We start from the raw sequence: 14,091 nt of genomic DNA on the forward strand, positions 1-14,091 counted from the left end.
GCGAGCAACATAGAGGGCGTGGCGGACCAGACTCTCATCAGCGAGTCGGGAAAGCTGAACTTCCTGGTGAGTCTTCTGGAGAGTCTGAGGGAGGGAGGAAAGCGGACGCTCGTCTTCTCTCAGTCCAGGAAGATGCTGGACATCATCGAGCGCGTTCTGAACAACAGGAAGTTTAGCGTGCTCCGTGTGGACGGGACCGTCACTCAGCTCGTCGAGAGAGAGAGACGCATCGCGCTTTTCCAGACGGACGCACAATACTCTGTCTTCCTGTTGACCACACAGGTTGGCGGAGTCGGCCTCACCCTCACCGCTGCCAACAGGGTGGTGATCTTCGACCCCAGCTGGAATCCCGCCACTGACGCGCAGGCGGTGGATCGAGCGTATCGCATCGGACAGACCAGTGACGTCATCATCTACAGACTTATTACCTGTGGATCGGTGGAGGAGAAGATCTACAAACGCCAGGTCAGTGTGTCGGTCCTGATTTTCATTTTACATTTTCTGCATTTAGCAGACGCGACTTACAGAAGTGCTTCCATAGTAAACATTTCATTTCTCAAGTTTTAGTAAACAACAGTCAAAGAACACAAATCTGCTGAAACCTGTTAGAACCAAAGTGTTTTGTTTTTTTTATTAATGAAATGGAAAAAAAAATGTTAGTAAATAGGTATAGGTCAGCTTAAGTGTTTAGTAAAAAGGTGATGAAGGTTTTTAATAGTTTTTTAAAGACAGCAAGAGACTCAGATGTTCGGACAGACAGAGGAAGTTCATTCCACCACTTGGGTGCTAGAACAGAGAAGAGCCTTGATGCTCGTCTTCCTTTAGTCCTGGGTGGAGGCTCAAGTCGAGCGAGACTAGAGGCTCGGAGGTTGCGTGGTACAGAGCGGGGTTTGATTAGACCACGAAGGTAGCTTGGGGCTGGTCCATTTTTGGCTTTGTAGGCGAGCATCAGAGTTTTAAACTGAATGTGTGCAGCTACAGGAAGCCAGTGAAGAGAACGCAGCAGTGGGGTGATGTGGCAGTGTTTGGGCTGGTTAAAAACCAGACGGGCAGCTGCATTTTGAATGAGCTGCAAGGGTTTAATAGTGGACATGGGAGCTCCAGCCAGAAGGGAGTTGCAGTAGTCCAACCGTGAGATTATAAGTGATTGCACCAGAATCTGAGTAGCTTCCCTGGAGAGAAATGGTCGAATCTTCCTGATGTTGTACAGGAGGAACCGGCACGATCTTGTCATGTTGGCTATGTAAGGAGAGAAGGTCAGCTGGTTATCCAGGACAACACCAAGGCTTCTTACCTTATCAGATGGTCTGATCTGGGAGTCATCAAGAGAAATGACTAGGTCCTGGGTTGGAGACTGATCTCCAGGAATGAGCAACATCTCTGTCTTGCTGGGATTAAGTTTCAGATGATGAGCCGACATCCATTGTGAGATATCTCGCAGACATGCTGAGATGCAAGCTGAGACTTGTGTGTCTGAAGGAGGAATGATGAGTGTTTGACATGTTAGTTTCACTTTTACACCGTACGCCGCCAAAACGTCTCTGTGCTGTCGGTACGTCCCACAAAGCGCTGAGCTTTAAAACGGTTCACAATGCTGACGGATGCTTTATTCATGTACAGTCTGGTACGGGTTTCAGTGTAAAATCGGAACGCACTGCAGCAGGAAGATAAAAAAGGTGGGCGTGGCTTTCTTTTCAATTATTGGTTTAGTCAGCGTAGCATCAAATTTTATTAAAGAGCTACGAAGCTACAACCAGCCATTCCAGGATCAGGAAACATGAGGTCGCTCTCTATAACGCGAACCCGTTCTCACCGTGTCACAGCTCGCTAGTCGCCCAAGTTTAAAATTAAATAAAACCGTCAGAATTAGAATGTAGTGCATATGTGTGTATATATACTGTGTATATATAATTACCTCGCAGATTTGAGTAAAGCATAAATTATAGTAGATCATTTACTGGATCACAGCAGCTGAACTTTTTATGTTAAGTTTTAAACCCAACTGGTTCTGAAAAACAATTAAACAGAACATTAAACACTCAAGTATAAAATCAGCTTGTGGTTTAGCAGCGCAGTCAGGTGTGTTTATAACGGTAACCAGTTGAGATTATGATGAGCAGGAAAACTGTAAACAAGCTGCCTGGATCTGTGTTCCTGATCTGTTTCATCTCCAGAAATTCACCTACATCCACCAGTGCTTCCTTAATAAGAGTGTTAACTGAACCTGTGTGTGTGTGTGTGTGTGTGTGTGTGTGTGTGTGTGTGTGTGTGTGTGTGTGTGTGTGTGTGTGTGTGTGTGTGTGTAGGTTTTTAAAGACTCCCTGATCCGACAGACGACAGGTGATAAAAAGAACCCGTTCCGGTACTTTACAAAGCACGAACTGAAGGAACTCTTCACGCTGGAGGACACACGCTCCTCGTCCACTCAGCTGCAGCTACAGTCGCTCCACTCGTCCGTCTGCCGACCCGACCCCGAGCTACAGCGCCACCTCTCCACTCTGATGGACATGAACGTGTTCGGCGTGTCCCGTCACGACCTGCTGTTCTCCGGCGTGGAGGAGGAGGACGAGGACGCGGTGCAGGACGAGGAGACGCATTACATCCAGCAGCGGGTGCAGAAAGCGCAGGAACTCGTCCAGGCCGAGTCGCAGCTGCACAGCCTCATAAATGACAAGGTCAGTCAAAACACAGAACCTGCCTGGCTGCGACTGTCCCGCCAGCATGGAGTAGAGGAGCCTGTGTTCCCCTGCCGACCCCCCGACCCCCCCGTCGTGGTAGATCTGACCCAGTCCGGATCGGACGACCTGGAGCTGCTCAGCGCAGACGGAGCGATGGAGGTGAAGGACGAGGACGTGATCGATTTGTCGGCACTAACGAGCACGGACAAGGTGGAGATGTCAATCATGGAGAAATCAGACCAGGTGCTCTCTGACACCTCTCCTCTTAGCCACTCACGTTCATCTGTAGCCCTGATAGGGGCAGAGTCAGATTTGGTAGAAGCACAACAGGAAGTAGAATCAGATTGGCCTACAGTGCCTGGGAGGAGCTCAGCGTTATCGTTAGCCCTGACTGAGCCTGACCGCAGTTCACCTGAAGCTCTGACAGCGACAGAATCAGTCGAGAAAACCACTCTGATGGAGGCGGAGTCTGATTTTAAAGCTCAGATGGAGAAGTCTGATTGGTCCAAAGCCCTGACGGATGTGGAGTCAGATCTCTCTGACTCTCGGACGGCGGCGGATTCGCTCCAGGGAAACTTTAACCTGCAGCTGGAGGACAGTGCTGAGCTAATCTCAGGGTACGAGGAGGAGGAGGAGGAGCAAGAGGCGGAGTTAAGTGCAGGGGGAGGAGACTTTCAGCTGCAGATGGATATCACTGGAGAGAGGATGGAACTGAGTAACCATGACGACAGTGCTGTTCCCATCAGCCAACAGTCGTTGGTGAACACGCCAGCAGATGATTCAATTCTTCAGCCAATAAGGAGGAAGAAAAAAGCCCAGGTGATTGATGACAGTGATGAGGGGGAGGAGCCTGCAGAAGAGGAGGTGGAGAAACCGGTTTTAGCCAGCAGCCCATTGGTCGGCAGGTTCAGGAACCTTGGCTGTTCTACTCCCAAATCTATTCTAAACAGCAGCGCCACCAACAGGCGGAGCATGAACCTGTCGATTTCATCACGGCGCTCAATGGTGGAGTCACTGCTGCAGGACATGGAGGAGGAGGGTGAGGGCGTGGAGGAGGAGGAGGTGGGTGAGGAGCAGGAGGAGGACTGCAGCGCTGTAGGGACGGGGCTGAGTCTGGTATCCGAATCTCACGGAACAGCTGCTGATGAATCAGTGCTGGAGGAGGAGGAGCCAAGTGGAGAGACACTGAACTCAGATGAGGACCTTGAGGGGGAAGAGGAGGAGCTTGGACAGGAAGAGGAGGAGCTTGTGCAGGAAGAGGAGGAGCAGAGTTTCATTAATTACTCCACTGATGTTGAACTTGGCTCCAGTGAAACTGTGGATCAGTGTGCACCATCCAAAGTGCCCCTCCTAAAACCTACACCCGCTAAAACTGAGATCAAAGAAGCCGAGGAAACGTTTGAGTCACTGGTGCATTCTGGGAAACGTAGTTTGGCTGAAGGAAGGAAACGGGAAGCGCTGGATCTGTTCTTAAGGGCCATGGATATAAACGCAGGAGACTCTGAAATACAACTGCTCATCATCCAACTGTACCGAACACTGAGTCAACCCCGCACCTAACACACACACTCTCTCTAACACACTCACACACACACACACACACACACACTCTCACACACACACTCTCACACACATACACTCTCACACACACACATACTCTCTCACACACACACACACTCTCACACACATACACTCTCACACACACACACTCTCACACACATACACTCTCACACACACACCTTGACCATTATCCCACAAGTACAAGGCTCATTGAATGATCGTTTGAGTACTAGGACGGAGTGTATCAGGCTGCTGGTTTTTGTATCACACTGAAGTACAGAGCCCAGGAGCTGCAGTGTCCCAAATCACATTTAGATCCAATAATAATAAAAAGCTCCTGCAGGGACTGACTGATTCATTCTAACCAACGATATGATGAGTTTCATTACGAAAATAAAAGGAGTTAGAATAAAGTGAACAGATTTACTGATTTATAGGTACCTGCCACATCAACTGTCATGTAAACACATACACACACACGGAATGTGGAATTATTGTGCATGGATAAACAAAGCTGTAAACTTTTTGATTTGCTTTTTTATTTTTGTAATTGATCAGTTCTGTTCATGAAATAAATTGTTCAGATTCAAAACGTTTTGTGGAATTATTATTTTTTAAATAAAGTTATTAAGCACAATTAAATATTTATTAAATAAACAACAATTCATCTGATCATAACGATGCTGATCAGAAAAAATGTTTCAAGCATCATTAGCTTCAGGGGTGACGTGTAAAGAACCAGATTTAATAAACTATGGTGTTTTTATGTTAAGTTTTAAAATAAAGAGTAAATAATCATAAACTATTTTAAATAAATTTGTGCTGGATAAACGATATTTGATGTTTTATTGCTGTGTAGCTCCGTCCAGGCTGCAGTACAGCTGAGGTGGACCTGAACCATCAGCAGAACCTGCACTGTAGGGCACCAGGTTTAACATCCAATGGCATCTTAATGGGCATCCTGCCAGCTGGTACACATGAAGTTTACTCAGCATGTTTTGTGTTTTGGACATTTCTGGAAGCTGCTGATTCATCAGAATTTGTATCATCTAAGTTTTGATTTTAAGAATGAGGTGGAAATATTCTGCACTGCCGCCGTGGGCTCGCTCTAGCACGGAGAAGCATCGTAGCTCAGTTCTACTTTAACATAAGAGACGACTCCCCACAGTCTGTGGTGTTTTACTTACATTAAAGTGGTTTTAATTTTAACATTTAATATTCAAACCTATTACACACTTTATATATACAAATTTTCTCTCGTATTTCCAGCAGATTGAGGTTTCTAAAACGTTACCAAACACTGAACGTCCCTCGTTTTAACACCAGGAGTTTCTATGATCATAATATTTTAACTTTGTTCTCCAAATAATTTAGAATTTATTCCTAAAATCAAGGGTTTTTACTCATCTGTTTTATTTTACAGTGGTCCTAACATGTCGTCGTAGTAAACAGTGCCGCGCCCTTTTTAATGCTCATAAACCCCAGACCTGGAGAAGTTCCCAATTCCTACATTTATTTCAGACATGAACACCATCATTTTCTCTTACTAGATTCATCCCATTTTTATCACCTGCTTTATCCTGGTCAAGGTTCTACCAGGAACCGCTGGGCACAAGGCAGGAACACCCAGGGGGCAATGACTGACACCCCAGGGGACTTGAAGGAATCATTGTTGATGTGAAGCAAATTGTTTTGTTTGTGCAACAATGAAACTGGTGTAATGTAGTAAATGACGATCCGATGAGTGTGTTTCTGATGAGGTGAGTGATAATTATAGACTGTTATAGAATTAACACACCCTCACGTCTATGTTACATTCAGTACTTAATTGTCCTGCTAAACCAGTTCCCCAGCACACGCAACCTAACACACTCAGCTATCAACAGGGGCATAACATCACATTTTCGGCCCTGAACAAACTGCCTGTACCTTGACACACTACCAACCCCAACAAAGAGGCCCCCAACCGAGCCCCCACACCTTCAGTGGATCCCTCTGTCTCTCTAAAGGTCTTATACTGACAGATGAGCGTAAATAGACAAACTGATATTAGCGTTAATCCTGGTATTACACTCTTAGTACCCTATTTTATTTAAACATGTTTAATGTCATGCACGGTGGGTAGCACTGTCGCCTCACTGCAAGAAGGTCCTGGGTTCGATTACCCTGACCAGGATAAAGTGGTGGTAAAACAGACAGTAAATGAATATTTAATATTTAATGTTATTTTTACTGAACTGTTTAACAAATGGCGATTTGGAAGTTGAAACACTGATTAACCACAATTCCTTTCTCTGAACCCGCAGCTACATTCAAATCCATTTCACACGCTGAGGAGGATTCATATAAACATGCTGAGGAGGATTCGTGTTATTTATTATTAGCTTATAAACACGCTGAGGAGGATTCGTGTTATTTATTATTAGCGTATAAACACGCTGAGGAGGATTCGTGTTAATTATTAGCGTATAAACACGCAGAGGAGGATTTGTGTTATTTATTATTAGTGTATAAACTTGCTGAGGAGGATTCATGTTATTATTAGCGTATAAACTTGCTGAGGAGGATTCGTGTTATTTATTATTAGCGTATAAACACACTGAGGAGGATTCGTGTTAATTATTAGCGTATAAACACGCTGAGGAGGATTCGTGTTATATATTATTAGTTTATAAACATGCTGAGGAGGATTCGTGTTATTTATTATTAGTGTATAAACACGCTGAGAAGGATTCGTGTTATTTATAATTAGTGTATAAACATGCTAAGGAGGACTCGTGTTATTTATTATTAGCGTATAAACACGCTGAGGAGGATTCGTGTTATTTATTATTAGTGTATAAACACGCTGAGGAGGATTCGTGTTATTTATTATTAGCGTATAAACACACTGAGGAGGATTCGTGTTATTTATTATTAGTGTATAAACACGCTGAGGAGGATTCGTGTTATTTATTATTAGCGTATAAACACGCTGAGGAGGATTCGTGTTATTTATTATTAGTGTATAAACACGCTGAGGAGGATTCGTGTTATTTATTATTAGTGTATAAACACGCTGAGGAGGATTCGTGTTATTTATTATTAGTGTATAAACACGCTGAGGAGGATTTGTGTTATTTATTATTAGTTTATAAACACGCAGAGGAGGATTCGTGTTATTTATTATTAGCGTATAAACACACTGAGGAGGATTCGTGTTAATTATTAGCGTATAAACACGCTGAGGAGGATTCGTGTTATATATTATTAGTTTATAAACATGCTGAGGAGGATTCGTGTTATTTATTATTAGTGTATAAACATGCTAAGGAGGACTCGTGTTATTTATTATTAGCGTATAAACACACTGAGGAGGATTCGTGTTATTTATTATTAGCGTATAAACACACTGAGGAGGATTCGTGTTATTTATTATTAGCGTATAAACACGCTGAGGAGGATTCGTGTTATTTATTATTAGCTTATAAACACGCTGAGGAGGATTCGTGTTATTTATTATTAGTGTATAAACACGCTGAGGAGGATTCGTGTTATTTATTATTAGCTTATAAACACGCTGAGGAGGATTCGTGTTATTTATTATTAGCTTATAAACACGCTGAGGAGGATTCGTGTTATTTATTATTAGCGTATAAACACGCTGAGGAGGATTCGTGTTAATTATTAGCGTATAAACACGCAGAGGAGGATTTGTGTTATTTATTATTAGTGTATAAACTTGCTTTATTAATTTATTATTAGCGTATAAACACACTGAGGAGGATTCGTGTTAATTATTAGCGTATAAACACGCTGAGGAGGATTCGTGTTATATATTATTAGTTTATAAACATGCTGAGGAGGATTCGTGTTATTTATTATTAGTGTATAAACACGCTGAGAAGGATTCGTGTTATTTATTATTAGTGTATAAACATGCTAAGGAGGACTCGTGTTATTTATTATTAGCGTATAAACACACTGAGGAGGATTCGTGTTATTTATTATTAGCGTATAAACACACTGAGGAGGATTCGTGTTATTTATTATTAGCGTATAAACACGCTGAAAAGGATTCGTGTTATTTATTATTAGCGTATAAACACACTGAGGAGGATTCGTGTTAATTATTAGCGTATAAACACGCTGAGGAGGATTCGTGTTATATATTATTAGTTTATAAACATGCTGAGGAGGATTCGTGTTATTTATTATTAGTGTATAAACACGCTGAGGAGGATTCGTGTTATTTATTATTAGCGTATAAACACGCTGAGGAGGATTTGTGTTATTTATTATTAGTTTATAAACACGCAGAGGAGGATTTGTGTTATTTATTATTAGTTTATAAACATGCTGAGGAGGATTCGTGTTATTTATTATTAGTGTATAAACTTGCTGAGGAGGATTCGTGTTATTTATTATTAGCGTATAAACACACTGAGGAGGATTCGTGTTAATTATTAGCGTATAAACACGCTGAGGAGGATTCGTGTTATATATTATTAGTTTATAAACATGCTGAGGAGGATTCGTGTTATTTATTATTAGTGTATAAACATGCTAAGGAGGACTCGTGTTATTTATTATTAGCGTATAAACACACTGAGGAGGATTCGTGTTATTTATTATTAGCGTATAAACACACTGAGGAGGATTCGTGTTATTTATTATTAGCGTATAAACACGCTGAGGAGGATTCGTGTTATTTATTATTAGCTTATAAACACGCTGAGGAGGATTCGTGTTATTTATTATTAGTGTATAAACACGCTGAGGAGGATTCGTGTTATTTATTATTAGCTTATAAACACGCTGAGGAGGATTCGTGTTATTTATTATTAGCTTATAAACACGCTGAGGAGGATTCGTGTTATTTATTATTAGCGTATAAACACGCTGAGGAGGATTCGTGTTAATTATTAGCGTATAAACACGCAGAGGAGGATTTGTGTTATTTATTATTAGTGTATAAACTTGCTTTATTAATTTATTATTAGCGTATAAACACACTGAGGAGGATTCGTGTTAATTATTAGCGTATAAACACGCTGAGGAGGATTCGTGTTATATATTATTAGTTTATAAACATGCTGAGGAGGATTCGTGTTATTTATTATTAGTGTATAAACACGCTGAGAAGGATTCGTGTTATTTATTATTAGTGTATAAACATGCTAAGGAGGACTCGTGTTATTTATTATTAGCGTATAAACACACTGAGGAGGATTCGTGTTATTTATTATTAGCGTATAAACACACTGAGGAGGATTCGTGTTATTTATTATTAGCGTATAAACACGCTGAAAAGGATTCGTGTTATTTATTATTAGCGTATAAACACACTGAGGAGGATTCGTGTTAATTATTAGCGTATAAACACGCTGAGGAGGATTCGTGTTATATATTATTAGTTTATAAACATGCTGAGGAGGATTCGTGTTATTTATTATTAGTGTATAAACACGCTGAGAAGGATTCGTGTTATTTATTATTAGTGTATAAACATGCTAAGGAGGATTCGTGTTATTTATTATTAGCGTATAAACACACTGAGGAGGATTCGTGATTTTTATATTAGTGTATAAACACGCTGAGGAGGATTTGTGTTATTTATTATTAGCGTATAAACACGCTGAAAAGGATTCGTGTTATTTATTATTAGCTTATTGTCACACTGCTAGCATCTGTGTGCTCATATGTTTCACGCCCCTCTTCTCCGTGAGCACACTCACTCCTGCCATGCCTCACTCCTGATTGGTCCCCCTGAGCAATCAGCCCCAGCTGATCCTGAACAGGCTGGCAGGGGTTATTTTGGTTTGGTTTGGATTTGTTTCATGGTAACTCTGTCTGCTCTGTCTGCTCCTATTTAGCCTTTGTCTCAGTTTGTTAGCCCTTTGTGTGTTATCTCTGTGTTTAGCCTGTCTGTTAGCCTGTTAAGTCTGTTTAACCTGTTTAGTCTGTTTAACCTGTTTAGTCTGTTTCGTCTGTTTAGTCTTTGTTTGCCCTGTTAGTCTGTTTAGTCCTGTTCAGTCTGTTCAGCCCTGTTAGTCCGTTTAGTCCTTTTAGTCCTGTTCAGTCTGTTTAGCCCTGTTAGTCTGTTTAGTCCTGTTCAGTCTGTTTAGCCCTGTTAGTTCGTTTAGTCCTGTTCAGTCTGTTTAGCCCTGTTAGTCTGTTTAGTCCTGTTCAGTCTGTTTAGCCCTGTTAGTCTGTTTAGTCCTGTTTAGTCTGTTTCGTCTGTTTAGTCTTTGTTTGCCCTGTTAGTCTGTTTAGTCCTGTTCAGTCTGTTCAGCCCTGTTAGTCTGTTTAGTCCTTGTAATGATGTAAGGTACCCTGACACATTACCAACATGGACTGTAAAGTAAACACTCACCTGTTGTATTCTGGCACTGCTCACACTCACCAGTGGGGTCCTAAAAGAGTACTATGGGAAAACTCCCTAGCTTTACTTACCTGGGTGAGTCCATCCTCTGTAGAAGGGGAGGGGTGAAGAACCTGTAAAAGAAAAGAAATGTTAGATAAGCATATGCTGTAAATATTGGAAATGTTGTTACTGAATGGGTTTGAGTATTGTTTGTAACTCATAACATTTCGCCATATTTGATGCTCTGTGAACTAGATATGTATTTTTTTATATATTTTGTCTTTACCTGTATGAGGTATGGTATGATCCAGGGGAGGAGCTACCTGTTTAAATACAGCTCTGGAAGAGGGGTAAAGGGGTTCTTTTTCTTTCCTGGAGAAAAGGCTAAAAGCTATGCTAGGCCTGTGACTTGTATACCTCAATGAATGGGACTGAAGTGACTTTGCAGTCACAAGTCTGTTTCCTCTGGTGGTAGAGGTTGAGTTTTCTTATTTTTTTTCTTTCATAGCGCGCTTGTAAATATTTTGATTGTTGTGGCCAAAAATAAAGGTGACGGGGGGAAAAGAACAACTTCTGTGCTCCTGCTAATTCTTTTCAGTGCTTTCAACCATTCGCCCTACATTACCCATAAAGAGTGCCCTTTTCTACTTGTTTTGTGGTAGTCCGGGAACACGCTTTATCACAGTCCTGTTCAGTCTGTTTAGTCCTGTCTAGTTCTTGTTTAGCTTAGCATAGTTTCCGTTAGCCCTGTAGGTTTGTTTGTATTCCTTTGTTTTGTCTTTGTCTATCAATAAATCCTCTGTTTTCATTCATCTCTGCATTTGTGTCCGTCCCTCCTGTCTGTCTAGCCCACATACCGTTACACTTATAAACACGCTGAGGAGGATTCGTGTTATATATTATTAGTTTATAAACATGCTGAGGAGGATTCGTGTTATTTATTATTAGCGTATAAACACGCTGAGGAGGATTCGTGTTAATTATTAGCGTATAAACACGCAGAGGAGGATTTGTGTTATTTATTATTAGTGTATAAACATGCTGAGGAGGATTCGTGTTAATTATCATTAGCGTATAAACACGCTGAAAAGGATTCGTGTTATATATTATTAGTGTATAAACATGCTGAGGAGGATTCGTGTTAATTATCATTAGCGTATAAACACGCTGAAAAGGATTCGTGTTATTTATTATTAGCATATAAACATGCTGAGGAGGACACGTGTTATATATTATTAGTTTATAAACATGCTGAGGAGGATTCGTGTTATATATTATTAGTTTATAAACATGCTGAGGAGGATTCGTGTTATTTATTATTAGTGTATAAACACGCTGAGAAGGATTCGTGTTATTTATTATTAGTGTATAAACATGCTAAGGAGGACTTATGTTATTTATTATTAGCGTATAAACACACTGAGGAGGATTCGTGTTATTTATTATTAGCGTATAAACACGCTGAAAAGGATTCGTGTTATTTATTATTAGCGTATAAACACACTGAGGAGGATTCGTGTTATTTATTATTAGCGTATAAACACGCTGAGGAGGATTCGTGTTAATTATTGTTAGCGTATTAACACGCTGAGGAGGATTCGTGTTATTTATTATTAGCGTATAAACACGCTGAAAAGGATTCGTGTTATTTATTATTAGCGTATAAACACACTGAGGAGGATTCGTGTTATTTATTATTAGCGTATAAACACGCTGAGGAGGATTCGTGTTATTTATTATTAGCGTATAAACACGCTGAAAAGGATTCGTTTTATTTATTGTTAGCGTATTAACACGCTGAGGAGGATTCGTGTTATTTATTATTAGTGTATAAACATGCTGAGGAGGACTCGTATTATTTATCATTAGCGTATAAACACGCTGAAAAGGATTCGTGTTATTTATTATTAGCGTATAAACATGCTGAGGAGGATTCGTGTTATTTATTATTAGCGTATAAACATGCTGAGGAGGATACGTGTTATATATTATTAGTTTATAAACATGCTGAGGAGGATTCGTGTTATATATTATTAGTTTATAAACATGCTGAGGAGGATTCGTGTTATATATTATTAGCATATAAGATAGATAGATAGATTCTTTATTGATCCTTTGCAGGAAATTTCTTTGTTACAGCAGCTCAGACAACAGTCAACAACAACTTCTTGAATACATACAACATTAACTTACAGTGCAAAAACAAGCAATAAGATAAAAATGTACAGTATGGTACTATATACATGTAAACTTTTTATGGTGCATGCATAGCATACAGAAGTAAGTATTTCTTATAAATGATTTATTTGAATTATTGTGAACTGTTAAACAGTCTGATAGCAGTTATAAGAAAGGATTTTCTGTAACGTTCAGTCCTGCATTTAGGAGGAATCAGTCTGTGACTGAAGGTGCTCTGTCGAAACACCTCCACAGGGAGTGAAGTGGGTGTGAATGGTTTTTGATAATTGAGTTAAGCTTTGTGAGCATTCTTAACTCTGCTACCTGCTGAACTGAGTCCTGTTCAGACCCCACTATGGAGCTGGCCTTTTTGATCTGTTTGTTTATTCGGTTTGTGTCCATTGTTCTAGCACTCTCACCCCAGCAAACCACTCCAAAGAAAAGAGCACTGGCCACCACCGACTGATAAAAGGTGCACAAAAGGGGCCTGCTGATGTTAAAAGATTTCAGCCTTCTTAAGAAGTACAGTCTGCTCTGCCCCTTTTTTGTACACCGTCTCCATGTGTGTAGACCAGTCCAGCTTGTTGTCCAGCTGAACTCCAAGGTACCTGTAGCTGGGTACAAGTTCCACCTCAGTTCCTAGGATAGTAACTGGCTCAGGATCCCTCCTCCTCCTTCTAAAGTCCACCACCATTTCTTTGGTTTTTGTGATGTTTAGTTGTAGGTGGTTGTTGCTACACGCTGAATGAACGTAACGTAACATTAATAAATTATAGAATTAAACATAACAGTAACATTCTAAATAACCATGTGTATCATTAGCATCCACCAAATGTTCCTAACACAGAAAACTCTGGATCCACCACAACCCTGATCAGGTGAGATTAGCTGAAAATAAGTAAATTAATTTTTCTTCTCTGTTTGAGCTGAAGGTCGAGTCTCTCTCAGGACTGCAGCTATTTGCATGTCTGTGATGGTGACAGTGTGAACACTGAGCATTTACCTGGTCAGGATCTCTGCTCCGGATACTCTGGTGCAGCGTTGATGAGGTACAGGTACTACCTCCTAAAATTTGGGGTGGAGTCACTTACAGCCAACATGTTAATAACCTTCTCACTCTATCACTCCGTCACTCTGGCACTCGGTGTTTGTGAACAGATGAACAAACATGATGCGGTTAGGACCAAATATTTGTATTTTATTACTTGCTCTCCTCATTCTTCTACTGCTGGGGTACGTACATGTATTATTCTAATTATAATTAAACTAAACCATAGTTCATATTGTTGATATAATAATAATAATTATTATTATTATTATCGTTGTTGT

General features: G+C 40.6%; 1 protein-coding gene across 1 annotated transcript in view; it reads left to right on the forward strand.

Moving 5' to 3' along the window:
* Window positions 1-4,830, forward strand: part of ercc6l (excision repair cross-complementation group 6-like) — an 8,457-nt gene extending 3,627 nt beyond the window's left edge. The window contains exons 3-4 of the mRNA XM_062989033.1: window positions 1-465; window positions 2,307-4,830. The exon at window positions 1-465 is cut by the window's left edge and continues 1,270 nt beyond it. Coding sequence (XP_062845103.1) covers window positions 1-465; window positions 2,307-4,238 — 2,397 coding nt within the window. The 3' untranslated portion in view covers window positions 4,239-4,830. The remainder of the gene's footprint in view (window positions 466-2,306) is intronic.
* Window positions 4,831-14,091: the final 9,261 nt, after the last annotated feature.

The sequence above is a fragment of the Trichomycterus rosablanca genome, chromosome 26, assembly GCF_030014385.1.
Source record: "Trichomycterus rosablanca isolate fTriRos1 chromosome 26, fTriRos1.hap1, whole genome shotgun sequence".
In the NCBI taxonomy this organism is placed as follows: domain Eukaryota; kingdom Metazoa; phylum Chordata; class Actinopteri; order Siluriformes; family Trichomycteridae; genus Trichomycterus; species Trichomycterus rosablanca.